This window comes from Eufriesea mexicana, unplaced genomic scaffold (assembly GCF_001483705.2).
Source record: "Eufriesea mexicana isolate 0111107269 unplaced genomic scaffold, ASM148370v2 scaffold54, whole genome shotgun sequence".
NCBI classification, from domain to species: domain Eukaryota; kingdom Metazoa; phylum Arthropoda; class Insecta; order Hymenoptera; family Apidae; genus Eufriesea; species Eufriesea mexicana.
The window spans coordinates 815,909-829,416 of NW_016908236.1; the positions used below are offsets into that span (position 1 = coordinate 815,909).

At 35.4% G+C, this 13,508-nt stretch overlaps 3 protein-coding genes across 3 annotated transcripts; all 3 read left to right on the forward strand.

Moving 5' to 3' along the window:
* Window positions 1-2,794: 2,794 nt before the first annotated feature.
* Window positions 2,795-4,489, forward strand: Obp7 (odorant binding protein 7). Its single transcript, XM_017910158.1, has 5 exons — window positions 2,795-3,078; window positions 3,307-3,406; window positions 3,659-3,777; window positions 3,854-3,962; window positions 4,391-4,489. The coding sequence occupies exons 1-5, from the start codon at window positions 2,842-2,844 to the stop codon at window positions 4,471-4,473; spliced, it is 648 nt and encodes a 215-aa protein (XP_017765647.1). The 5' UTR covers window positions 2,795-2,841; the 3' UTR covers window positions 4,474-4,489.
* Window positions 4,490-4,975: 486 nt separating this feature from the next.
* Window positions 4,976-8,481, forward strand: LOC108554673 (uncharacterized). Its single transcript, XM_017910016.1, has 5 exons — window positions 4,976-5,109; window positions 6,051-6,174; window positions 6,264-6,385; window positions 6,613-6,727; window positions 7,123-8,481. Exons 1-5 carry the CDS (start codon window positions 5,068-5,070, stop codon window positions 7,227-7,229), a joined length of 510 nt encoding a protein of 169 aa, XP_017765505.1. The 5' UTR covers window positions 4,976-5,067; the 3' UTR covers window positions 7,230-8,481.
* Window positions 8,482-10,452: 1,971 nt separating this feature from the next.
* Window positions 10,453-12,670, forward strand: LOC108554735 (uncharacterized). The gene is made up of 5 exons (XM_017910109.1): window positions 10,453-10,603; window positions 10,939-10,996; window positions 11,146-11,237; window positions 12,252-12,366; window positions 12,447-12,670. Exons 1-5 carry the CDS (start codon window positions 10,556-10,558, stop codon window positions 12,545-12,547), a joined length of 414 nt encoding a protein of 137 aa, XP_017765598.1. The 5' UTR covers window positions 10,453-10,555; the 3' UTR covers window positions 12,548-12,670.
* Window positions 12,671-13,508: the final 838 nt, after the last annotated feature.

The window sequence follows — 13,508 nt, forward strand, 5'->3', positions numbered from 1 at the left end:
TAGCGAATTATCTTATCTCCTCTTCCGAGTGCGCTTTCCGTGATTCAACGATGCTCGATCATAGGCTTCGCTGGTGTTAATAGCGTGGACAAGGCGGTAATTGAAACAAGAAGAGCGATCTTGTATGACTGGTTCGTGGACTAGCTACGATTTTTTTTTACAGGAATTATGAAGCGACGGGGATAATGGACTGTCGATTATGGGGGCAGTAGATAGTTGACTAATCTGCTCGGACGAAGGGAATTTTCAATTGCGCGTGTCGAATTATTTTTACGAAATAATTAAACGATTTTTAAGTACGAAACTAAGGGGAGAAATGTATATATAGCCATCGTAATGCGATACACAATTCCCTTATTCGAGTAATTATTCGCGTGACTAAAATTCGCATAATCGACGTTGTATCTGCATCGAAATTTCTATTCTGAAAAATAACAAACGTATAGAATCGACACCATAAATTTCTCCTCTGGTTCTATTGACACACATAGACTAGCAATTATTGAAAATGTGAAATAACATTGTCCGCTGTGCTTTCGTGTATTATCTATAATATATCATCTGTATCGATAGGTTTATTATTACCTTTTTATAAATAAATAAATATAATTCACCTTTTCTTTAATTATTTCTTATTCCATTACTTTCTGTACTACTATACCACTACTATTACTACTACTACGTCTATTTATTACTGTATATTTCATTTTACTATTTTTATTGTATACCAAAGGACGTCTGTCCGTTAATGAAATTTTATTATTATTATTATTATACGAAATCTGGTATGTGTAGAGATAGTTGATCTACGTGTTCTGTCCAAAACCGATGGTTATCCAAGATAATATTTACGTACACCTGAGTTCCCCAAGGTAGTCCGAGATAAAGGGAAAGGAATAAATATAGGAATTTTTTCCCGTCATTAGCGATCATTAGAAACCCACGAGATTCCATTAGAAATCTTTTTCAAACACTCGAATCATCTCGTGTACACACGAGTCCTGTTGAACTCGATCGACTCGACGACGACCCGTCCATTAACCAATCCATCACAATTAACACACAAAAACCACGGAACTTTCGAAACTCCGTCCATCTATTTTTTCCTCTTATCTTAATTCACACTCCCGTCCTTTTAACGCTTACGGGGGGAAAAACGGAATTACCAGACCTCGATTCCACGTAATTACCATACGATTCAGAAGCTACGCGCGCTATGTCGCGTCTATATCTGTATATTTTCAGTGATAAAAGGAAAAAGGAGAAAATTACGAAAGAAGATTATCCGAGAAGACTACGAAAGAAAGAAACGTTAGGTCACTCCGCGAACGATAGCTTCTGCATCGATTTCCGAGCGTAAGTCGTGCACATCCTCGTGCACACGCGCTACGTACCGGGTGGCCGTGGAGTATCGACTCGACGCGTACGTACGTAACGGCCGTGTCTCGAGTGCAGATTAATTATTCAGAACGCGTTAACGCCGCCCTGTTTATTCATAAGCCGACTGCCACGGTGTCTGCACGAGTGACGGTGCCCCGAATCGCTTAATCTCGTTCTTATTAATGAAATTTCCGTGATCCGTTCTCGAAAACCACGTTGGGACGCAAAGATGCGAAAGGTCATCGAGTGCCCGAGGTTACAAGTATCCCATATAGAATAAGTATCCCAAAAGATACCTGAGTATCTTCCGATGAGGTCACAAGTATATACCTTCTTCGCTAAAAACAAAGAAGAAATGACGAGGAGAAATGAAGAAGATGAGAAATTTTTGAAAGTAATTTTTGGGAAATAAACGAAGTCGAGAATACGAGAGAAGATTAATGTTTCTGATACAGTTTTGGAAACTTCATTGGAAAAATTATTAGAAGATTAATCCTCGTCCTTTTTCCCTTGCGACGTAAAATTAGGAGAATTTATTTTTCTATCCGAGAGATTATCCGAGATTACGCGCTAGTGGTGGAATTATTATGAATATTTATCTTTCTGTCTACCTTCTTCTCCTCCAGACGTGCAATTAGGAAAATTCACTGTACACTGTAACGTCGGTTAGCCTCGCAGGATATCTAGTCTGGGCAGGAATATTAGAATTATCTTATTGCACGTGTGCTCATCGTCTTTTGTTTTGGACAGACTCGTAGTAAGAATGATTAAGGCCATTTTCCGCTTATCTACATCTTGCAACGGTGATTTAAATAAAATTAAGACACTGTTGAAGATTATTAAGCCATTATGTTTAACGACGTTCCGCCTCGCGTTATGTGTTATTTCGCGTGCTATTGTTGTTCCATTTTCGCTGAGCAATCCAATTTTCATACGTTTGTGCAAACAGTGCGCGTAGTTTTTATTAACATCCGACGCGTTTGTCAACCGAGTGCGACGCCACTGCGGTGACGCCGTGCGATTCGACAGGTTCACGTTTCTTATGCAGCGCACACGTTCGACTCAGTGACGATCTCGTTGCGACGACGTTGTGTAATTTGTTTTTGTTATACAATACACACGAGCACACTATGCTGCAACCATGCCGCAACGACGTGGTGTCAGCACATTTAATTGCATCGTTTATTTTCGTTGCTAATTCGTCGAAAAATTCTACAGATGTACGAAAGATAATTAAAAAATTGATTATTATTTCCATCTAACCGTATAAACATTATAGTAAATGCTACTTTCGAGCAACGTGCACTAACAAAATGATGCACCTTGTATTTTCTGCCCCTTGTTTCTATACAAAATATTTATACGTAAAACATGCAGGAATAATTTTATTTTTACATAGATGATCGTTGTGTTGCATTCTCTCGTGTATTTGCGATGTAACCACACGTTATGCTGTGATATATGGCGTATGCTACGGCAACGCAGGGCGCTACCACAGTGGCGTCGCATCTCTGCATCGTGGCCCGCGACAAATATAAGCAACAATGCCTCGCAATCCTTTGTCACAGTTTGCATACACCTTCGAAGAGACAGGTAGCACTCCTCGATTTTGCAAAGGATTTTGGAAGATTACGAGAAATCGACAGGATGAAGGGATACTTCGCGATTCTTTTCTGCGCCCTCTTCATCGTCACTGGCGTGAGTGTACTCAAAACTTCCTCTTCCCTCTGTATGTTTTTTTTTTTATGAAATATTTCTTTTCTTTCTTTTTCATTTTTTAGCTACAATATTCCCATTCCCTTCTCGAAAATAATCCGCAACTTTGATATTACGAAATGTCACGAATTAGATATACTATCTCTTTTTCTTCTCGTACGAATATCATTTTTGTCTGTTTAAAATTATTCCAATTGTTACTTGTTCCAGACATCCGGCCAAGCACTCACTATGATGGAATTCGCCAGGATTTTAAGCATTACAATGAAGGACATAAGGCGTTGCATACACCATAGCAATTTATCAGATAGTACGTAACGAGAAATAACTATCGCTATTTCTTCGTCTAATTTTGAAACAGTTTTAAAAATTTTACCGATATTCGTCTTCCTTTTCTTTTATCTTTCAATCCTATTCTATCAACGACAGAAATGTTTAATAATAATAAATAATTATTATCCATCGACTGTCCATAAAATAAAATTAAATAATAATTCTGTCCGTAAATAAAATAAAATAGATGCATTACGGTAATTTTCTATAATTCTGACAATAACCACAGTGGACATGACAAAGCTGGACACCGTCATGCAGGGACGGAATATATCTCAAGAAACCATGAACGATATCTTGATAAACCTCGGTTGCTTCGCTGCGTGCATTCTGGATAAATCCGACATCGTAAGTCTTTATTCCTCGATTAATCAACGACACGTCAATTTTCTTCCACGTTGATGCTAAAAACTCATCGTTTCAGATGCAAAACGATGCCATCCAATTGGACAAGCTGATAGACTCAGTGAACCGCCATAATGTCCCTATAAACGACGAAATGAAGGAAAAGTTGAACACGTGCGCCGTCCAGGGTGAGTTCTTGAACCGACGACACTAAACTGTCGATTTATAAATGGAAAAATATCCATAGATCATAAATAGAAAATATCTCAGGGAAATGCGTCACGAAGATCAGCTGTTTCAGCTTTATCGTGCCAATTACACGAATTCCTATAACGAAAACTTTTTGAAAATCAGGAACAAACAATTCCAGGATATTTATAACGCCACCTTTGACTCGGAAGACTCGAGTATTAAATAAATGTTGCATAACCTCTCTTTCGTAATCGTAATAATCAGCATTGGAAACAAAAAATTAGCTATTTAGAGAAATTAATCGCGATTATTCACGAAGAGCACGAACGATAACGTTCTCGTCTTTCCCTTGGAAGATTACGAATCGCCTCGATAATACACGATTCCCATAAATAATGCAATGTAAATAATTTTACTGTTGCAGCAAAGGAAGAGACGGACAAATGCAAGAGTGGAGTCATCTTCGCCTCGTGCCTCTTAGAAGAGCTCACAAAGCGGTCCAAGTGATCGTTCAGCACCCAAACCACGAGATAGGAAGCCACGTAGATCGCACATCTGAATTTGCCCTTAGAAAACCACGTACTTCGATGCAACTTCTTTACTCACTGGTTCAGAATTATAACACGATAACTTCTTAGAATTATAACACGGGCAACAAATAAAATGGAAAACAACTGTATTATTTCGATGCTATAATTACATCGATTTCGTAACAGTATTATCTCCGAAGATTCGTGGAAAATCCACGTCGATTTTCGCTTTCCTTCCTAATTTGCGATCCTAAATGCGGATTCGAAGAACTGTCGCGCGTAATTCACGCGAAATATCGGCGATCCGAGGAAGCGTGAATGACTGAACCGTGGATCGCAAACAAATACGCGATTTCCTATTTGCGATTTTTCTATTTGCTATTTATTCTTAATTCAACGTTCTTGACGGATAAGCACCAACACGTTACGCGACCTTTGCCCGCTAGATTTCATTCGGACCGATATAAATGAGGAGAAACCGATCTATCGGAGACAATCGGTGCGATCGTCGCAAAGCTTGGATCGATCGATTTTCGTGTTTCAAAGTCGAGACTTGGTGAAGGTCGGAACCATGAAATACTTCGTGTTCGTACTGTTCGCTTCCTTGGCATTTGTAAGTATTCGCGAACCTGTAAAAAGGAGGCGATAAAACGAGTCAACTCTGAGTTCAGGTTCATTAAAATTCTATCTACTAACGCGTGATATAATTGTGGTTAACCGTGTTAATGTATCGTCGTGCAATGAGGAATCAATATTCTTCACGTCCATATCGAATTAAATTCGTATAACAACGGGAATAAAAATGATAACAAAATTCCTTTCTTTTATAGACTTGTTAACCCAAAATTTAGAAATTAGTTAACCTAACAAAACCTTAGGCCAAACTTATCCGAAAGCTCGAAATTGAATAATAGTTGTAACGTATTTAAAGTAAAAATTTAGAAGGGGGTTGGAATAATTTGGAAATATTTGTATTAAATATTTTATCTAATTACCATGCTTTGTTGGAATATCTTTCATGTCTGAATTTTGGGAACTTGAATTCCAGGCCTTGTAAAATTAGTCAACTTAACAGAGTCTTAGACCTAACCTAATCGAAAGCTCGAAATTGAATAATAATTGTAATGTATTTAAAGTGAAAATTTAGAAGGGGGTTGGAATAATTTGAAAATTTGTTTATTAAATATTTTATCTAATTACCATGCTTTGTTGGAATATCTTTTATGTCTGAATTTTGGGAACTTGAATTCCAGGCCTTGTAAAATTAGTCAACTTAACAGAGTTTTAGACCTAACCTAATCGAAAGCTCGAAATTGAATAATAATTGCAATGTATTTAAAGTGAAAATTTAGAAGGGGGTTGGAATAATTTGAAAATTTGTTTATTAAATATTTTATCTAATTACCATGCTTTGTTGGAATATCTTTTATGTCTGAATTTTGGGAACTTGAATTCCAGGCCTTGTAAAATTAGTCAACAGAGTCTTAGACCTAACCTAATCGAAAGCTCGAAATTGAATAACATTCGAAATAAATAATATTCGTTTTATTCCAGGCTTCTGCCTCACCACGTGGACAAGAAGATGAAATGTACGCATTCTTTGAAGCATTATCCTCATTATTCAGAATCCCTGTGTCAGAGGTTAAGGTCTGCGCTCAAAAATCAGGGTTGTTTTGCGGTAAGGGACATTAATCGCCTAAAATGTTGATTAAACGCCGAATAAATGGGTGGAAATAACGAAAACTCCTATTTGAATCTTTTTCACAGCAACTTTTCCAGCGAGAAACGATATTGTCAGCAACATAATCGAAGGGAAAAACTTAATGAAAGACGAAGGTATAAGAAGAGTTTTTTGTACCATCGCTTGTACCGCTCAAGTGCAAGGAACGGTGAGTAAAAGTGTATTTTGAAATAAAAAACAGGCATAACGTGCTTGTAAATGGGTTAATTAAAAGTAACAGTTATACGAAAGGATCTAAAGGAGCCTGGAATGTAAGAAAAATTCACTCAAGATGAATGGGTGACTATGTCGTATGGTATTGACAATCTCGACGAGAAAAACGGGAATAACAATATATATTTTCTGTTTTATCGTTCATGAAAATATTGCTTTCAGATGATCGGCAACAAGATCAATATGCCATATATAGAGCAGTTAATTGACACCGAGAAAAACTCAGCTCGAATGAAAAACAAGATTAGGTTAATCATGCACGAATGCTTAGAAACAGGTACGTACATCGGTTCTTTGCTTAACCTTTTAATAATACACGTTTAGCTCGATAATCAGAGAATACTATGAACGTCGAAATTATTTTAGATTTTATTTAGATATTTTTCAATTATTTTAGAAATTATTTTAGATTTTATTTAGACATTTTTCAATTATTTTAGAAATTATTTTAGATCTTATTTAGATATTTTTTCAATTATTTTAGAAATTATTTTAGATTTTATTTAAGACATTTTTTCAATTATTTTAGAAATTATTTTAGATTTTATTTGGATATTTTTTTAATTATTTAAGAAATTATTTAGATTATTTAAATTATTCTTATCATTTCGGCACTCTCAACGTCGGAATGATTAAATATCCAAAATTTCTCGAACCTCTTCGGTGTTACAGTGAAAGATCAGGACAGCGAGTGCGAGGTAGCTGCCAAATACACACAGTGCATGATCATAAAATCCACTAAGCAAGAACCAATTTACCACGAGGGACGTGTCCATTGAGGAAGAATATACACAGAAAAAAAGAAAATCGAATTTCTTGATGTCTTTTATCAATAGTACGACAATTGAAGAATATATTTCCAAATTTTCAATGTAATCCTCGAAATATTAAGGGCCCCAGAGCGTGATTATTGCGGGCAAGCATGCGAGTGCGCGGTGTCATCGAGTTTTTCTCGAAACCACCATTTTCAAATTGACGGGAAAAATGTCTGGAAAACTAGGTTACCAATTCACTTGAAATTTTGCATACGTGTACTATTCGATGAACCTAGAAATTAAGAAAAATAAATAATTCAAACCTTTATTGCTAAACCTCTCACGATCAAATTGACAGGAGAATGAAAAAGAATTGGAATCTTAAAAAACTGAAATAACGAGACATATTGGAAAAATGATTATATATATCATGATTATGCAAGTAACAGACAAGAAATTAATTTTTGATAAAAATTTCAAAAAGTGTGATATAGTTCATGCTAGGTTTAGTGTTAAACAACCTAAATATTCACGAAACCATCAATTTTTATGTTCAAAGAGGCCTCATTTTAACGATTCATAACCTTATCGAATTTTTAAAGATTCCTCGATTAATTGCCTTCGTAAAGAGTAAGAAAATTGTTTGAATTCCTATTTTGGTCGAAGAGAGAAGGAAATACAATTTCCACCAAGTTCAAATCCTGTTACACGATTTTATAACTCGATTTTATACTCGATTTTATAACTCGAAATTGCGACATTTTTTAAAACATAGGAAAAATTAATTTTATTCTCCTATAGTTACTTAATAAAACCTCATAGTCTTCGGAATGATGAAATAAATAATTTCGTCGAGAAAAAATTCCCCAAAATACGCGTGCCCCCTTGATTATTTCAAGCTCTCGAAGAATTGCACCGAATAAACAACATGGAACCTAACAACGAGATGAAAAGGAGATTATGCGAGATTAAGAGTGATGGAATCTTGAAGAGTTTAAAGGGATAGCAACGATTGTGCTCCGGATCAAAATGATTTGCGATTCTTCCGAAATAAAGCGCTTCTATCTCCACAATTATGTAGCTCGAATGAATTTCTATGTGCATAGACATCGTGCGTGAACAAAGTCATCGAGATTACTGTAATCGTGGGGACTTACATAAGCTCACTGATGCAACGATCGTTTCAGATAGCTGGAAATATTCAACAGGAATCGAGCTGGAAATTTGACTTGAAAATCGGTGTGAAAAATAAAGAAATGAATTTTATTCTATTAAATAAATTTGTTCTATTCCACCATTGTACCTGTGAACTGTTCGCCACTATTACGAAGACGTTCGAATGTATCCGAAGAGAGAAGGGAAATATTTGGACACGTGTAAACCGTGACTGAATTTTGTGCGATTGAAATTTTGAAAATATTAAAAATATTAAAATATTATAACGAAATTTTCAAAATATTGCATAAATAGAATGTAAAATAGGAGGATAAATAAATAAACGGAATGCTATGGGAAAGATAAACGAAAGAATTTCTAGTTTGATATTGATAATGTACGTAGATGAATAATTGTTGGTGCGATAAGTTCAATTGGAATTAGTATGACGAGTTGCACCGATTAGTGCTCGGAACGATAAGTTCTTCTGCATATTAATTTCTTTGCCAATGTGCTTTGGGAGTTCGTTTGTGTGCACATCGTGACAAACATAATTGCAGTGAACAACTGCGATTTTCACGGAAGCGTTAATTTAAAAACAAATTCGAGTTGGTTAGTGTAATTTCGCATCCGGTTTCATTGTCGATTAGTAGTAATATAGAGGACGTAATAATTGGATATAAAATACATTGTTTACTCGCTTCTCTGCCAACTCTTCTACCAATTTTCGATAAAACTTATTAATTTGTAACGAAACCCAGCTGTTTTGGGGACGACAATATTGATATACACAATTATATCAATATTCGATAAATTCATGAAACCTCCTCCAATTTGTCGTGCAAATTCATTCAAAGATTGATAATTTGTTCGTCGAATACAACCGAATAATTCGTTCAAAAACCTATAAAAATTGAAATGGCCATAGCAATTCAATAAGTATAGATTCTTCCATTTATATAAAATTTTTAGCTCACCACGATATTAATCGAAAATATTAATACAATCAAATAATCCATTTACATATTAAAAAATATATAAATAAATTTTTTGTATGCACAAATTTAATTATCAAGTTATAATAATTAAATGTTTCAATTAAAATTAATTAATTAAAAAATTTCATTAATAATATTTCGGCTATAGCAATTCAATAGGTATGGATTCCTCCATTTATATAAAATTTTTAGCTCACCACGATATTAATCGAAAATATTAATACAATCAAATAATCCATTTACATATTAAAAAATATATAAATAAATTTTTTGTATGCACAAATTTAATTATCAAGTTATAATAATTAAATGTTTCAATTAAAATTAATTAATTAAAAAATTTCATTAATAATATTTCGGCTATAGCAATTCAATAGGTATGGATTCCTCCATTTATATAAAATTTTTAGCTCACCACTATATTAATCGAAAATGTCAATACAATCCAATAATGCATTTATATATTAAAAAATATATAAATAAATTGTTTGTATGCACAAATTTAATTATCAAGTTATAATAATGTAATGTTTCAATTAAAATTAATTAATTAAAAAATTTCATTAATAATATTTTGGTTATCAAGGTAGTAACTTCTATTCCTTTTTTTAATTTTATAGAAAATGAAAATTACTAGCTTGATTTTAATAAAATTTTTTAATTTAATTAATTATACAAATATTCCAAATTTCCTCTCTCTCGGACCTAACCAAACCGATTGATCCAAGCCAAGTATCCAATGGCCACGATAAATCCACAGATCGAACACCTAATCTCGGAAGAACAGAAAAATTTCAAGATAAGTCAAAAAGCGGATAACCCTGACAGCTTCTTGACCTCGTCGTTTTCGTCGCGCACAATTTGCGACGAAGATTCGCTGACTGCTCGGATATTCCGATATCCTTCACCCTTTGACACCTGCAACAACCCTAAGAGAAAAATTACGAGAACACGTTCGATCGTGATTAATTTATCTCATAAGTGATAAATGTTTACAATCTTTCCGAGAAGTTAAATTACGTAAAGCCATTATTATCTGTGACGATAAATCTTCAGCGTGGGGGTTACTTATCAAGTATAAATAGGATATCGAAACGCTGGCCAGGTAGTCGAAGAAACTCTGCCAGGTTCCTCTCACGTAACTATACTCTTCACCTGCGGTACTCTTTGAACACCGGTGACACGAAGAACGCAAACATGAAGACCGCCATTTTACTTTGCACGCTCTGCTTCGCCTCTTTCGCGGTACATCTTCAACTATCTTCGAGTATCACGGTCCAAATTCGACGGTTCCTGTCTTTTACGCGATTTCGCGGTTTTTCCAAAATATTTTAATGCTATGAAGTGTAAATGGAAGGAGATCCGATTAATTCGTAACGTAATTTATGAATTTTGTTAAAGTGCGTTAGAACGTCGCGAAATTCTGTAGATGAAATTCGGGGGTCGTTTTGTGGGATAAAAATTAAACGCGAAGTGGTAAAAATTAATGCGAGGCTGACGTTTAATTGTCTCGATATCCTGTTGCGATTCTTGGATTGTAATGGAAAATTTAAATTCTACTTCGTCACGATTCCTTGCAGTTGGTGAGTGCCGAGGATATGCCCGCTACGTGTATGGCCAAGTTTGGCCTCAGTATTAGTAAGTGCAAGCTAAACGAGGCGTAAGAATATGTTTTGGTTACTCGAATTGATTTCTTCTTTGGCAAGAATATGTTGGATATAATGTATTTATGTGGATATAATATGTAATATATTGGATAAATAATAATCGGGACGTTATTTCGTCAGTGGATCTGCCTGCCTTGATCCAGGACAACAGCGACGAGGGGATAAGGAAACGTGGATGCCTCGAAGCATGCGCCATGCAGAATATGGGTCTGGTATGTACAGTTCTATTTGGTCTAATCGTGATCCACCAAGTATACAGAATTTAGCCTAATAATACAATGATTCTATAATAAATTGAAATTTTAATAAAACGCGGCTTGGAAAATTATTCGGCGAAGGAAAATTTTGATATATTAGGATCCTGAAATTTATAATCCTTTTTCATTCTTTGACGCAGAGAAATTTTGGCAAATTAGGATCACGAAATTTATAATTCTTTTCATTCTATGATGGAGGAAAATTTTGGCAAAATAGGTTCCAGAGAATTATAATTTTTGTAATTCTATGACGACGAGAAATTTTGGCAAATTAGATTTCCGAGAATTTTAATTTTTTTTTTTAATTCTATGACAGCGAGAAATTTTGGCAAATTAGATTCTTGAGAATTCTAATTTTCATTAATTCTTCTTCGAAGGAGAGAAATTTTGGCAAATTAGGATCCCAAAATTTATAATTCTTTTAATTTTTTGACGCACAGAAATTTTGGCAAATTAGGTTCCCGAGAATTCTAATTTTTAGAATTCTTTGACAGCGAGAAATTTTGGCAAATTAGGTTCCGAGAATTCTAAGTTTTGTAATTCATTGACAGCGAGAAATTTTAGCAAATTAGATTCTCGAGAATTCTAATTTTCTTTAATTCTTCTTCGAAGGAGAGAAATTTTGGCAAATTAGGATCCCAAAATTTATAATTCTTTTAATTCTTTGACGCACAGAAATTTTGGCAAATTAGGTTCCCGAGAATTATAATTTTTAGAATTCTTTGACAGCGAGAAATTTTGGTAAATTAGGATCTCAAAATTTATAATTCCTTTAATTCTTTGACGCACAAAAATTTTGGCAAATTAGATTCCCGAGAATTCTAATTTTTGTCATTCTTCCTCTCAAATTATTTCCTTTGTCCACCCATCAAATACATTATACTTCGCTCAGTAGCATTTTGCAATGTTTCCAAAAAATACCGCATAATATTACAATAACGCGAACGTCATAGTATTCCTTTATTCCAGATGAACGGTAACACCATTGACCTAAACAGCCTCGACAGCCAGATAGACAGAATTTTGGGAAACAGTGACAGAAAAGAGACAGTGCGTGATACTGTTCACGAGTGTGCCAATAATGGTACGTGTCACAATGATAAAATCACATTCTCTGCCATCTTATCCTGCATCTTTTACACCTGTTGACTGTTTCCTATCTAGCTGCAGACGCGGACGAGTGCGTGGTTGCCCAGAAGTTCGCCAGGTGTGGCCTGGACCAGCTGAAGCTGAGTGTTCAAGAAACACTGCATAGCGGACAGTAATATGTTGCGACGACTAGGAAAATCCGAAGCAGACCATAGCTGAAACAACGCTAAACAATTTGTGATACGTGTACTTACTTAAATCGACCACAGGAATTGCCAGTAAAACGAAATGCATCTAAACGATCTTGTACCTTCATCTTTCCTAGCCACTCGACGACTCGCTAAATTTTCGCGATCAAGTATAGCAACTACCATACACGAAACAGCACCACTAATCTCTCCTATCTTCTCGAAATAAACCACCAAGCATCTTATCCAACCGTTGACACGAACACTCCGTATCCTCTGCTAATCTCCACCCACGTATAATTAGTGACCAACCATGAGAAGCTTAAATAACAGCAAATTATTTCTGTATCTTGGTCTCCTTATCCAGCTTGATCTGCGAGTGATTTATCCTAATGACTTCGCTGATACCACGAAAATTCCATGTCTTTAATTCGCGTAGCACAATTGGCATGTCGGTACAAGAAACTTAGGCAACGACAAATTGCTTCCCAATTCTTTTAGCTCTTTGCCTTGCCATTTAAGTGACGATGCCCAGTCAACAGCAAAGCTGGTCACACTCGAGCTATTTCATCCTAACTTGACGAAGAATAACACGCAACTGAGACAGGAAAATATTTGCAAAAATTTACCACGAGTCTGAACCAGCCTCAGGATGTTTTCATCAAACCCTATATAGAAACCTTTCAAAGGTGAAACTCGTGTTGGGCTATACGCGCTTACCACGAGCCTGGCGCGATACTGTAGGCAAAGAGGTTAAAGGGAACTACGAAATATTCTAACCACTCATTGACACAACGAATGCTAGCAATGTTTCGTAAATCTTCACTGGTGCTAAATAATTGGTGACTACGAACGTGAAAAATTAGTATAACGACTTCCCACGCGATTTTCCAATTTTTCCGAGCAATTAACACGCGAGTAAACCAACGCGAGATAAAACAGTGGGATT